Source organism: Rhinopithecus roxellana, chromosome 1, assembly GCF_007565055.1.
Source record: "Rhinopithecus roxellana isolate Shanxi Qingling chromosome 1, ASM756505v1, whole genome shotgun sequence".
NCBI classification, from domain to species: Eukaryota; Metazoa; Chordata; class Mammalia; order Primates; family Cercopithecidae; genus Rhinopithecus; species Rhinopithecus roxellana.
In genome coordinates, this window is record NC_044549.1 from 154,596,638 (window position 1) to 154,611,452 (window position 14,815).

General features: G+C 37.7%; 1 protein-coding gene across 1 annotated transcript in view; it reads right to left on the minus strand.

Annotated features, from left to right (window-relative positions):
• The window catches only part of LPP (LIM domain containing preferred translocation partner in lipoma), a 670,645-nt gene that overhangs the window by 280,438 nt on the left and 375,392 nt on the right, over nt 1-14,815 (minus strand). Inside the window, exon 7 of the mRNA XM_030932348.1 lies at nt 7,620-8,303. Within this exon, the coding sequence (XP_030788208.1) occupies nt 7,620-8,303 (684 nt within the window). The remainder of the gene's footprint in view (nt 1-7,619; nt 8,304-14,815) is intronic.

A 14,815-nucleotide genomic window follows, 5' to 3' on the forward strand; every position in this document is an offset into this window, starting at 1 on the left:
GGGTAAATTGCACATCCCGGGGGTTTGGTGTACAGATAATTTTGTCAACTAGTTAATCAGCATACTACCTGATACGTCGTTTTTCAATCCTCATCCTCCTCCCACTCTCCACCCTCAAATAGGTGCCAGTGTCTACTGTTCCCTCCTTTGTGTCTACGTGTACTCAATGTTTAGCTAGCACTTCTAAATGAGAACATGTGGTATTTGGTTTTCCATTCCTAAATTAATTAGATTAGGATTTTGAGTTCCAGTTCTATACACGTTGTTTCAAAGGCCATGATCTCCTTCTTATTTATGGCTGTGTAGTATTCCATGTTGAACATGCACCACACTTTTTAAAATCCAGTCTACCATTGACAGACATCTAGGTTGATTCCATGTCTTTGCTATGGCAAATAGTGCTACGATTAACATAGACATTCATGTGTGTCTTTATGGTAGAATGATTTACATTACTTTGGATATATACCCAGTAGTGGAATTGCTGAGTCAAATGGTAATTTTATTTTAACTTCTTTGAGAAATCTCCAGACTGTTTTCCACAGTGGCTTAACTAATTTACATTCCAACCAGCAGTGTATAAGTGTTCCCTTTTCTCCACAACCTTACCAGAATTTGTTATTAAAAAAAAAAAAAATTTGGCCAGGCGTAGTGGCTCAAGCCTGTAATCCCAGCACTTTGGGAGGCCGAGATGGGCAGATCACGAGGTCAGGAGATCGAGACCATCCTGGCTAACACGGTGAAACCCCGTCTCTACTAAAAAAAGTACAAAAAAATTAGCCGGGCGAGGTGGTGGGCGCCTGTAGTCCCAGCTACTCAGGAGGCTGAGGCAGGAGAATGGCGTGAACCCGGGAGGCGGAGCTTGCAGTGAGCTGAGATCTGGCCACAGCACTCCAGCCTGGGCGGCAGAGCGAGACTCCGTCTCAAAAAAAAAAAAAAAAAAAAAAATTAACAATAGCCATTCTGACTGGTGTGAGATACTCTCTCATTGTGACTTTGATTTGCATTTACCTAATGACTAGTGATGTTGAGCACTTTTCCATATGGTTGTTGGCTGTTTGTATGTCTTTTCTTTCTTTTTTTTTTGTCTTCTGTTCAAAAGTGACTGTTCATGTCCTTTGCTCACTTTTTAATGGGGCTGGTTGTTTGCTGCTTGTTGATTGTTTGAGTTCCTTACAGATTCTGGATATTAGACTTTCGTCAGATGCATAGTTTGCAAATGTTTTCTCCCATTCTATAGGCTGTCTGTCACTCTGTTGACAGTTTCTTCTGCCATGCAGCTCTTTAACTAGGTCTCACTTGTCAATTTTTGTTTTTGTTGCAATTGCTTTTGGAGTGTTTGTCATAAAGTCTTTGACTAGGCTGATGTCAGAGTTAAAGGACTCAAAAATAAAGCCACACACCTACAATCATCTAATCTATGACAAAGCCAACAAAAACAAGCCATGGAGAAAGAACTCTCTATTCAATAAATGCTGCCGGGATAACCGGCTAGTCACATGCAGAAAATTGAAATTGAACCCTTACCTTTCACCATATACAATGATCAACTCCAGATGAATTAAAGACATAAATGTAAAACCTAAAACTATACAGATCCTAGAAGAAAATCTAGAAAGTATCATTCTTGACATCAAATGACTTTTGTCAAAGGTATCTAGGTAATTCAATGGGAAAAAAGAGATTTCAAAAAAGCGTGTGGGAAAAAATGGGAATAGTCCAATGCAAAAAAAAAAAAAAAAAAAAAAAAGAAGTTTGACACAACTCACACAATATACAAAAATTAACTTGAATCACAAACCTAAGTTTACATTGTAACTCATCTTAAATAAAACAGAATAAAATCTTTGTGATCACAGCAAGGCACAAAACATCTTAAAAAACAAGAATATAGAAGATGAAAGTGAGAAACTGACCTTCACCAAAATCATCTACTCTTCAAACAATAATATAAAGAAACTTAAAATATTAGAGCAAGAGTGAACCTGAAAAATTATTTAGCTACTTTGAATATTGAGTTGCTTGTGTGACAATTCTCATGTTACTGAGGTAAGTAAGTTGTTTAGCAGAAATAGATTTTGGTTTCAGTGTTTTGCTGAGCAATCTGCTAAGTTCTAAAGCAGATTTAGACCTGATTTTAGAAGGACAAAAAACAAAGTTTCTTCAAACATATTCATTCAACAACCATATATTAGGTTCTGTGCTACTTACTCCAGGAGACACAGGGTTTGTTCAGATATCATCTCTATCTCCTAAAACTTAGTCTAACATATGCTTGGGCACCGGTTGATAGGAGACAGGAACACAAATGACTCTAGTACAGTAAGAATGTAAAAACATCTAAAAGAGAGGGTGAAATAACACACAACTAGATTTTAGGAAGAGGAGAAAGCCTTATGGGAGAAATTAACACTGTAGCTGGGTCTTAATGGGTCACTCTTAGATGTGTAGATTTTATTTGGGGAAGGACTGCGAAGAAGGAGCTTGGTGAGCAAAGCCATAGAGATGAGAATTAACTAAAAATGTAATTATCAGCTGGAATCCAGGATACAGGGGGAGATAAAACTGAAAATCCAGTTTGGGGTTTCAATGTATTCTGTAACTAGTTGGGAACTTGTTAAGGTTTTTGCATAAGGCAATTAATGATAAGATACCACAGAAAGATTAATCTGGTATTACATGTAGGATGTATGGGTACGGAGATGACTGGGGGAGGAAACCCTAAGTAAGAACCCATTTCAATGGTTCAAGTGACAAATGGGGATGACTGAACTCCATAGTAAGTACTTAGTGTAGGTAGAAAAAACCTTGGGACAAATTTTATCTGGGTGATGGAGATGGGGAAGTATAGCTTCAAGACACCAGGCCTGGGTGCCAGGCAGGGATTTAATGGGTGCTTCCCCTCCAACTGCTGATCTTATCCAAAGGCCATGATGACTGCCTAAGCCCACTTTAATCTCTACGTGTAATAAGGGTCACAGGGGAGGCATGTACACTGGTGCTGATGAGAAGCTCTGCCATCCAAAGCATACCAACATTCAGTCACTTGCCATGGTCAAAGCACGGGAACGATCTTTAGAAGACCTGACTCGGAGCTGTGGCTCTCCGATGAATTTGACATATGACGTTAAGTGAGTGGCTCTCATCACTGGGCTTTTGAATCCTCATCAGAAAAAGAAAGACAAAGACCTCTACTTGGGCTTAATAATCATTGATTTTGTGAGCTCTCCAAAGTGCTCTGGAAACTAAAAAGGCTGTATAAAGAGGAATTACTAATATTACAGTCACTGGCCTCAAGCAATATCTACCATTCTCATCTTCACATGTATTCTGGTGTTAGCTACTGACTTGAGGGATCTATCTGCGTTCATTCCTCTGCCCACCCTAATCATCTCTTCCATTTTCTTTCTCTGATCCTAGAATTGAGAGATAATAAACACAGTGATAACCATATGGATAACTCTTTCCAAATGCCAACAATTCTTTACAGTGCAACCAATGTATATAACTTTCTCTTTTCAAAAATTAAAATAGCCTGGGCATGGTGCTCACACCTATAATCCCAGCACTTTGGGAGGTCGAAGCAGGTAGATCACCTGGGGTCAGGAGTTTGAGACCAGCCTGGCCAACATGGTGAAACCCTGTCTCTACTAAAGATATAAAAAGTTAGCCCAGTGTGGTGGCAGGTGCCTGTAATCCCAGCTACTTGGTAGGTTGAGGCAGGAAAATCACTTGAACCCAGGAGGTGGAGGTTGCAGTGGGCCAAGATCACTTCATTACCTCTACACTCTTCGCTGAACCATAAAATATGCCCCAAACTTGAAATCCAAATGAAAAGCAACAATCTGTTCTAATTCTGGAAAAGAAAACTTTTCGATTTACAGAAAGATGGTTAGTTGACCTCCAAGGTCTCATTTTCCTCAAATATTTTCCAAGGAAATTTTAATAGTAGATGGTTTCAGAATTTAACGTAACTTCTACACTAATTGGGACAAGATTATCCAGCTTCCCTGGGATGCACAGCCCCAGCACTTCCCCACACTATGCAGCAAATACCTGTCCCTTTAATAGCTGAGGCTGATGGAGATGAGTTTTCATGATAAGTGGAGGCTAAAGTTGCCTGGTCACTTTAGACCTGAGAGTTGTGACTAGCTTCCAGGTCCTGGCTCTGGAACTTTCAAGCTGAGCCACTTTATCTAAATACTGGAGAACACGTGGATCCCAACTCACAGGGATATATATAACGCACAGGACACGAGTTCTGTGAACCACATGGCAAGATGTAGCTAACATTAGCTTTTATAAATCGGCAAAGAGAAGAGATTCCACTGCATCTTTAAGAGGATTTCCAGTGAGAAGAGAACATTTCTGCCTTATAAAGACTTATTTATAACAGTATTTTCCAAGGAACTCAGCTCAGATGGTGTAGGAAGTACAGTGTGGTCCACTGTGGCATGCAAATTCACTGCTCAGTGCATTATGGGAACATAAATACAATCATGATCCCCTAAGCCTTGCAGGTTCTCATTCTCTTTCCTTTCTTCATTTCTTCCTTTTCATTCTTTCTTTCCTTTCTCCATTTCCCCATCTTGTCTCTCCTCTTTTTTACTATATCATATTCCTCTTTTTATACTATCCTGATATAGGAAAACTAAAGCAGCTCATCTCGAATATAGGGGAGATTTATTTATTTCATCTTTTAAACTTTTTCCTTAATGGGTTAAATGCCAAACTCCCCAGAAATACTCAATGTAATAAAGTATAATTGTTTTCAGACATGAGGGTAAGTTTTCCATCAGTGACTAAAAAAATTTTTAAATAAATGAAAGCCAGTGGAAAGCTGAACAGTCTTCACTTGGCAATTATTCAGCCCTTGGAAACTTCCAAGTCTTTTGCAATCATTAATTAATTAGTAAAGATGATGTTCTACTTTACTGAGGTTTGAAGCGTGACATAAAGAGGTCTAGAGGTTTTCCTCAAACTGGAAGAGGAATGTCAAGGAAAGAAGTGGGATAAGAATTTGGAGCTCATTTCTCATGCCCGTAGTCACATAATTAAGCCAAACAGTCAATATAAGGACAATAAGGTCCTCTGTGCACAGGTGCAGTAGAATACTGTAGTGTTTTGCTCAAAGGCCAACTGTGAAGGAACCCACCCCTTCATCAGCCAATGCCCTCACAACGCGCCCAGAATTTATCCATAGCTTCTTCAGCCTCTTTCCCCTTTCCCAAAGCACAGACAGACAGATGGCTAAATATCAACCTCTAACCACTCTTAATAATCAGAGTGAAAAGTACATGGTTTAATTTTCATTTTTAAAATGCACAACTGAGTATGATGTGAAAACACATGAAACTGTTGAAAAACAAATATATCAAAAATTTTAAAAATAACATAAAATCTACTGATACCCCAAATCTGTAATCATCTAATAGAACATCTTGAATAACTACCTTGCTCAAATAAGAAGCAAAATAAAGTTCCATGTTTTCTGATGAGTGGTTTGTAAAAATTCATTCCATCTGCCTGGGTCGGTCGGTGAGGACAGGCCAAATGTTAAGGAAGTGGCTGGACCCAGCATTTTAGATCCAGTTCTAGCAGTGGGGGCTGATTCTTTTTCCTACACCAATGGATGGGTTCCAAATGCTGAAGAGAGGCTGGCCAGAGTACCCAGTGACTTAGTGAGAAAACAACACCTGAAGACTAGCTCAGTACTTCTCACCAGGTGAGTCTCGTCAAGACACACAGTTTTGCTTTCTCTCATGTCTGGTTCCTATGTGGGATAACACAATCCTCAAACAAGGCAGACACCATGTCATTCCTTCAGGAACATCACTCTGCCATCCTTTCAGTCACCCTGCTTTGGGCAGGGCAAAATCGCCTATCTATTTGAACTTAAACCTTGACGGCAATTGTTCTGGCCTAAAGTCTTATTTTACTGTAATCTTCCCTAGGTAAATCTGTTGCAATTGTTAAAAACAAAAAGTGTGGTTAAGTTGAATAATCTGTTTCTCTGAACTGGTTGTTTTGAAAACAGACTCCCCTTGTCTGGGTCAGGAGGAACTGATGCAAATATACTGTGACATTAACAAAGAGCAAGGCTGTCCAGACTGGCTATTTTGGACACATTTATTTTAAAAAGAAATAAACAGCTGTAATAACATTTCTTTTCATAGAGAGACTTCAAGAACTGAGTAATGTTTAAAATCATTTAAAATTCTAATTTGGAATCTATCTATTGAAAAAGGATCATGGCTGGCCAATTTCATATAGTGGTCACACATAAGGCTATAGGATTTCTCCCGCTCTTCACAGGCCCCACTGTCAGGAAGAGCTCTATTCCCCTATAGAATGTGAAATTCACATAGAACACCATTAATACGGCCAAGTTTCCTGTAAGAAAAACAGTTTAGTAAACACCCTATAAGGAAATTTTTGATATAATGTTGAATATGCGAATAGATCTGTCTTGAAATTGACAATCTTGTTAAAAATGTGGAAAGAATTTTTAAAAATACAGTCCAAACTTCTACCCAATCCATCCCCCAAAACTACCATTGATCTTCTAGCTAACTGGGGGCTCTCAAATTTATGATTTCTCACAGTTCTAACTGTAAAGAAAGAAGGGCACTCTTCCAACCCAAATGGCTGGAAACTGGCCCAGTTCCTCTATTTTCACCCATTCTAAGTTATTCTTATTGGTTCCTCTGGTTATAATGGGAGGAATCAACATTGTGTTGGTTCCAGTACTAATGAAAAATCGAAGTTGTGGTGAGTGGGCATGTGTAGTATTACACCTTACCTATTCAGACGAAGTAACAGAGAGTGTTAACTTCAAAGGTTCACATACGGACAATTAAATCAAATAAGAAGTAACTGTCACTCATAAGGAGTTTTTAAACATTGCTTAATAGTGCTAAAGGCTGAAGCATAAGATTGTTTCTGGAGGGTTAGTAAAATGAATAAATAAGGGGTCACAAACAAGTTGCATTATATTGCAGCCCCTTCTCAAAGGAGGAACTATCCAAGGTGTTTGCATTATCTTAGACCCGCTTGGCCTCACCCATTTCTTGGGTCCTTGGCCACTTGCTCTGCCCCAGCAACCGCTGTGGTACCAACATTGCGGGAGTTATAATCGCTTCACAGGGCCACAGCCTAACAACAGTTCAACTCAGTTTTGCCCTCCACATGTCTCACCTGTAGATAGCTACCCTTGCTGAGGCTTGAGATGCTACAGACCTATTTAATATCCAAGCAAATGCAAAGTGTATGGGAAGTTTCTACACAATAGAGAGAAGTTTTAACCAATATAGGGAAGGATGTGAAAAATAAATTATTTTCTCTCTCTCTATTGAGATACTACAGTTTCTGTGGCCTTTTGGAAGATGATTCTTCGAGATTGAACAAGCAATTCCATTTGATACTAAACAGTGGCCATATTGGTAATACACCAAATAGTCTCTCTCTCCTCTCTGGTTTTACTCATCCTTCCCTGGGATTGTATTTATTAGTGAAATCAAAGTAACACATACAGTTTTGCCTTAGGCTTTGCTTCCTGGGGAAGGCAGACTAAGATAGGCACCCCTGTATTCTCCTCATTATGTTACTGAGTTTCTTACCTTTGACTGCAATGGTGGTGCACAGGGGGCTGAAACAGGATCTGTGATATAGGTCTTCTTGGGACCAGTGACTGGATACATCCCAGGAGGGTTCTGGTTCCCTGCTCCAGGAGGAGTGTACCCTGGTTCCCGTTTCCAGGTATTTGGGTGACCTTGTTGACCATAGGCAGGATCAGAGTCATTTCTGCCCCCATAACCTGGCCCTGCTGCATAGTAGCCTTCATAATAGCGTCCCTGGTTGGGGGTATACCCATACCCAGGCTCAGGTTGAAGTCCTGGTGGTGGAATGTAGGCATAATCCATGCCTGCCCGTGTTGAAGGAGGTGGACACTGCCCAGAGACGGGAACTGGCTGAGTGTTATAGCTCTGGGGCCCTGAGCCATAAATTTGTCCTGATGAAGGGGCAGCCATGTAATGAGGGCTGGGCTGGGCTGACTTCACCTGCACATTAAAGGTAGGCCTTGAAGAAGTGGAGGCTGTGGTGTAGGAGGCTGGGACTGGCTGAGGTTGGGGTTTGAGTGTTCCGATTGGAGCCACAGGGATGGGTCCAGCCTGAGGTGCAGGCTGTGGTTTCAATGTAGACTTTTTGGTTGCTGTTAGAGGGGGTTGGTTCGGGATGACCATTCTCTTGTGTCCTGTGACTGGGGTCGAAACTGGAGGAGAGGCTGTTGAACCAGTGGAGCTCTAAGAAGAATAGGAAAAAAAGAAAGAAAGCAAAAATTACTGCCAACGAAACTCGATAAAAATAAGTAAATGAAAAATATTAATAACTGCTAATTATTATTTATGTATTGCCATGTAGAATACAAATAAGGCATGATCTTGCCTTCAAAGAGTTCACAGACAAGCAAAAAAATCAGTTGTATATCTGTGCACTGCCAATGAACAACAGAAAATTAAAAAAAGGAAAAAATTCTACTTACAATGGCATAAAAATCTTAGAAAAAAGTTATCTGAGGAGAAAGATTATATACTGAAAACTATTAAACATTGATGAAAGAAATTACACAAGACACAAACAAATGGATAAACATCTGTGTTCACAGGTTGAAAGACTTGATATTGTTAGAATGTATATCCCACCCAAAGTTATCTATAGATTCAGTGAGATCCCTATCTAAATACCTAAATGAGATTTTACATACATAGAAAAAATAATTCTAAAATTCACAGGGAACCACAAAAGACCACAAAAAGCCACACTGATCTTGAAGCCAAGAACAAAGCCGAACGCATTACAATTCCTAATTTCAAAATATATCACAAAGCTACAGTAATCAAAACAGTAAGGTACTGGCAAGAAAAACAACATATATAGACCAAAAGAACAGAACAGAGAGCCCAGAAATATATCCACACATATACAGTCAATTGATTTTTGATGAGGGGGCAAAGAATAGATGATAGTTAAGGACAATTTCTTCAATAGATGATGTTAGGGAAACTAGAAGTACACATACAAAAGAATGATATTGGACTCTTATCTGACATCATTTACTAAAACTGGGTTAATGATTTAAAAATGAGAAAGGCCTGAAACTAAAATCTCTAAAAGAAGTAACGTAGAGGAAAAGCTTCATGACATTGGTCATGAAGAACAGTAACATGTTATCCTAACTTAAACAAAAGGGAAGTGGAGGGCCTGCCCTGAGAGAGAGGGCAGACACACAGGGGTGCACCTTGTCTGTTCTTATCTCCTGGGCACAGCTAATTCTGATTGAAAATGTAGAAATCTATTTGATCTAATCTATTATGCATAGCTTCTCTACCAGATTGGGGGACAGAGAGACATATACTATTCATCCTAGGATACTACCCTCCCCCTATTAACCTCACAGAGCTTTACATGTTGAAGATGCTTAGAAAATGACTAATGGAAAAATACCACATAAAAAAAGGCTTGCTACAGAAATTCAAGTCTCAAAAAATAACATCTATTTGCATATCTGTATTTATAGATGATTGCATAAATATATTTATATACATATAACAAATCACAGGTAAATAAGTAATCTGTATATGTAAATTTCTATACCTTCATTTTTATTTTCAAAATATGTGAATTTTGAAGTATCTGTTTTTGGGGGCAAACTACAGCTGCAGCAGAGTAATTTTTAAAATGTACTTGATTTTCAAAATAAAAACGTTAAATCACAATAAAACTTCAAAAATTCCTGTAAAAACAAAAATGAAATGAAATGCCAAAAATAAATGCTTGGAAGCACCAAATAATCCAGTAAGTAGAAAAGATTCACTGTGTATTTAATTGAATATGTGGGCCAGAAGAATGTTGGCATAGTTTTCTTGAACCATGAAGAACATAAATAAATATGCTTTAAAATAATTCCTATTCTTTACCCCTTCCACCTCCCGTGATGTAAGGCACGTAAAACTGCAAAGGAAAAAAAACATGTATATAGCTAAATATGCTATTTTCAAACATATAGTGATAATATATAAAATATTCAGATAGATGCTCACATGTACACAACGGAATTCATAATAAAGTTGAGAAAAATTTTCTCATCTCCAAAGAGAGCTCTAGCAGTGAGATATTTCCTAGAAGAAAGCAATGGCTCCCGAAATTGTACCCTGATGCTTTAATTCAAAGACTTTAGGATGTTTAAATAGTGTGTGTGTGTGTGTGTGTGTGTGTGTGTGTGTGTGTCTTCACCAAGAAAGAGACTGAAAGAAGAAACTTATGAAAAACGTTACTTCTAAGGGTTAGGTCTATATTAATTCTTTTTTGTTTATGAATGTTATTGGTTTTCAATTTCAAAATACGCAAATTTTGAACTGTTTTCTTGGGGCAGACTTTACAGCTGCAGCAGAGAGCATGCCTGTCATCAGCCCAGTTGCTCAGTCACTGTCTCCATTTATAGTTGGGTTTGTAAAGTGTTCAAAATAGGAACTCTGGGTTTCTGCTGATCTTGAGTCATCAAAGAAAAGCAAAGCTTTATTCCCTCTTTCATTCAATGCCCATCTACGCTGACTTTTTTATGACTGGCATTATTGACTAGAAAAATCTGACCTTAAATTTTTCCTAGGTTCAAAATGACTTTTTCATGTCCTCTGTGATAGAACGTTGGAGTCTTAACTGAGTATTTTTTAGGAATGTTTTGAACATACATATTTTAATACATTGCTTAATGAGGAAACTATGTTTCTCTTTAGTACTATTGGGACCACCTTCAAGCAGAAAGGAAAAGCCACTCCACCAACAAGACAAGAATATCCAGTCTGCTTAAATTACAAAAGTAAGCGACAAGTTTACCCTTTGAAAGACTAATATCCAAACCAACCAAACAAAAAGATACCACTTTATTCAAGAGCTTCTTGTAACTTATCGGGCAGCTCAATCTGGAATTACAAGATCCCTAGGAAACTATATTTGAGACAAATGATACGTAGAAAAGATAGCCGTAAGAGTCAGGATTCAAACAAAAATGACAGCACACACCAACTAGGTCTTCTCAAGGATCTGATTTATACAGGTATTATGTACATATCCCCATGTAATTGCAGAGGAGTCATGAAGAACAGGGAAATAATGTGCAACTAGCAGAGGCACAGCCGTCATCTCCTCTAGGTTCAGGACAAAGATAGTGCTGTAGAGAGGAAAATCTAGAGAGGGTCCGTGACCATTCTTGACAGGCAGCTGGGAACTTTACAATCAGCGAGCCAGAGAAACATATGTGGCACAAGAGTTTATCAGTGTCTCTCAACAGAGTACTATGGTCTTCTTGAGTTCGACAGTAAGGTATTTTGCTCCCTACCCATTAAATGATAACAGTGTCCTCTAGTCATTGTGACAGTTTATAAAAATGTGCCCATTCATTTCCAAACTCCCCATCAGGAGGTGGTTTCCTCTCTAGTTGAGAATCATTGGAAGTAAAATGTTAACCAAATGTCCCTGGGAATTTTTAAATCTTTATCTGTGGATCAGCCTAGTTTACCAGAAAGCTATCTATCTGCATCAAATGGAATTTCATCTTATGAAAAATAAAATGCTTCTTAAATCTTTCCGTGAAATTGTTACTAATGACAATAGCCAACATATTGCCCAACAGCTGGTAAGTAAGGATTCCCTCTATTTGACACGAGACCTCTGCTTTTTTCTGTCTATTCACTGTCTCCAGCACCATGGCCAAAACTTGATATACCTTCTATATTATGAAGACTTAAGAATTTCTATCTCCAGAATTCATCTGTATCCTGAATACTAAGCCCAAATCCTCAACTGTCTATTTCATGAGTCTGCTTGAATGTCTCATATGCTTTTCAGACTCAATATATTAAAACAGATTTCATCATCTACCCTGATCTGCTTCTCATTTGGTTTTCTCATCCACCCAGTTGTTGCTCAAAGGAGAACACTGGGAATCATTTCTGAGACTCTACCTACTTCCCATTCAAGAACTAAATCCTGTTGATCCTACTCTCTAAATAGGGAATTCCATAACTCACAAACATGTCCACATTTTACCATTTCCACGACTACAATCCCATGCCAAGATTCCAGCATTTTTCATTATGAATTCTCCAAAAACATCCAAACTGGTCTCCCAGTGTCTACGACTGTTCTCCTTCAATGAGTCCTTCATTTGGTAGCCAGAGTGATTTATTGCAAATGCAAATCTAATCATATTACTTTCCTGCTCAAAAATCTTTAACAGGTTAGTGGAATGATGGATGCAAATCCACCTCTTCTACCTCTCTTTGAGATACACTGACTTTCTTTCACGTCCATTACGTCTCTTACATCTCAGCGATGATACCTACACCAATGCACTTCACCATTCTCTTTGAGTTATCTAGCTGATTCCTAAGAATCTCTTACATCTCAACCTGAATGTCAGGTTCCTCCGTGAAACTTTGCCTGAATCCTCCAGCACAGTGAGTGCTCTTTACTTCTCCCTCCCTGTACATATCACACGTGTATATATCTGCTTCTATACGAGTAGAGACTGTCCTTTTTATTCCCTGCCGCTTCCTCATTATGCTTTATCATATCATAGCATATAAGTTGGCATTTAACAAATATTTGATGAATGAATGAAGGTTGATATCCCAAGAAAAATGCATTTTTTTGGTCAGACTATAACTGACCATGCAAAAATATGAACTATCTTATTTCCCTTATTGACTAGGCAATCAAGAAATTCTGTAAAAATGTGTAATGAATGCTTAATTACAGTCATTTCATTAGTGTGCTCCCACCTTTAAATAGTTTAATGATTTCAATTTAGAACGTATTATAGATAGTATTATTCTTCCAAGAAGCCTTTGAGGTACTTATTTTAATTTTTATGGCCATATTATATGTGTAAGTTTTACTTGCTGCTGACTCAAATCCCCTTTGGAAATAAAGGACAATTTTTAAATAAACTTACTAAGAAAGGAAAGAGACAAATGCATTTAAAAATAGTATTTAACAACATATACTAAAACAAAGTACGTTCTGAATTTACTGCCAAGTAAACACAATACCACAAATCCCAGAAATTCAATCCAAATTATTTATTCAATAGAAATTTATTGAAAGTCCACTATGTAACAGGCATTGAGCTGCTTACTAGATTCACAATGAGACAAAGAAAGTCACACTCATTGCACTCAGAAAGTTCTTAGTTATAGAAAATTTGGGGCAAAATTTAGCATGATGAGTAAACATGATTTCTACTTAGAAAGTTTTCTAATGTAACAGAAGGAGAAAGTAGACAGAAGCAAAAAGTCAACATTTAGACAGCAGCAGGAAATTCAAAATCCTTGTATTACATTTTAATTTCAGCTACATGACATGGGAAACTACTTAAGATTTAAACATAAATTTTAAATGAAAAACACATAATATGAAATCATTTGTGCAATACAATTGAGGCCACAGAGAATGATATTTTCATATGGCCAAGGAATATACAAAATATCAAAAGGGGGATGGTTGACTTGCTAGAGATGATGAATATTTCCATTTCAATTATATTTTCATGGCAATTATTTGAGCTATTTGAAGAATACCTCAAGTGCTTTTCACTTTCAGTTATCTACTTTGTCTGGATATCCCTCTGGCAGAAAACACAAACTCAAATACCTATTGGTAATCCCCAAAATGTGTAATAATAGCAAACATTTATATAGAAATTACCCGGTGCAAACATTTTGTACTGAACATAATTCATATATAATCCTCACAATTACTCCTGAGACAGAAACTAATCCTCATTTTCCAGAAGAAGATATTGATGAGAGATTAAGTAACTGCCCAAGGACACATCACTAGCAGGTGGCAGATCAAAGGTTCAAGCCTGGGTCATCTAGCTCCATAGTGTGGGGTTTTAAAAACCATCCACCTCTCTCAGGTAATAGAACAGTGAAATATAATAGTTGACATGTTAAAAAAATACACACACACAAAATTATTTCTCAGTCTATCTGTAGTTTTCCTATTTTTAAGAGGTAAGTGATCAAAATATAGACACTGGAAAATCTCTCTCTCCTAGAAGAAAAATGGAATAAGTTGGAGAATGAACAGAAAATGATAATGCCAGTGTCTAGGAAACAACAGTGTGATGTGAACTGTGTAAAAGTGAAGAGTTTACTCTGTTAAAAAGGCAGCTGCTTTCCCATGCCAGCTCACTGCTGACATGTGGAATATGAATCCAACATTCCTATTCTGACTTTAAAGATGTGTTTATTATTATTATTATTATTATTATTAATTATTATTATTATTATTCAAACACAGGAAGAGAAATAAAACAAAGAATTTCTGCAGTCCACCTGTAGTGCATGAGGTGCACTTTGCAATTCCCAGTTTAAGTTATGGATATTGGCAAATGAAAGTATCACTAGAAAGCATGCCATTGAAGAGTTGTGCACTGGAACTTGGGAGACCAAGAAAAAAAGTACCAGTTTTGCCACCGTTTAGAGTTTAGTGACATTGGGAAAGTCACGTGACTTCTCTAGACTGACTTCATCTGAACAATAAAGGAGGGGAAATGTTAAGTTATTCTTCTCTCTCTCTTTCTTTTTAATAAACAGTCTTTCTCTTCAAATAAAAAATATTTCTATATCACTCACAAAAAAAAAAAAAGAGCTTCACTGAGGTTGAAGTACCTGTAAAAGAAGATATTCTGACTTTGAAAAATTCAGTGATTCCAAGAGTAAATGTGTAATATTCAGAGTTTTATTGCCCA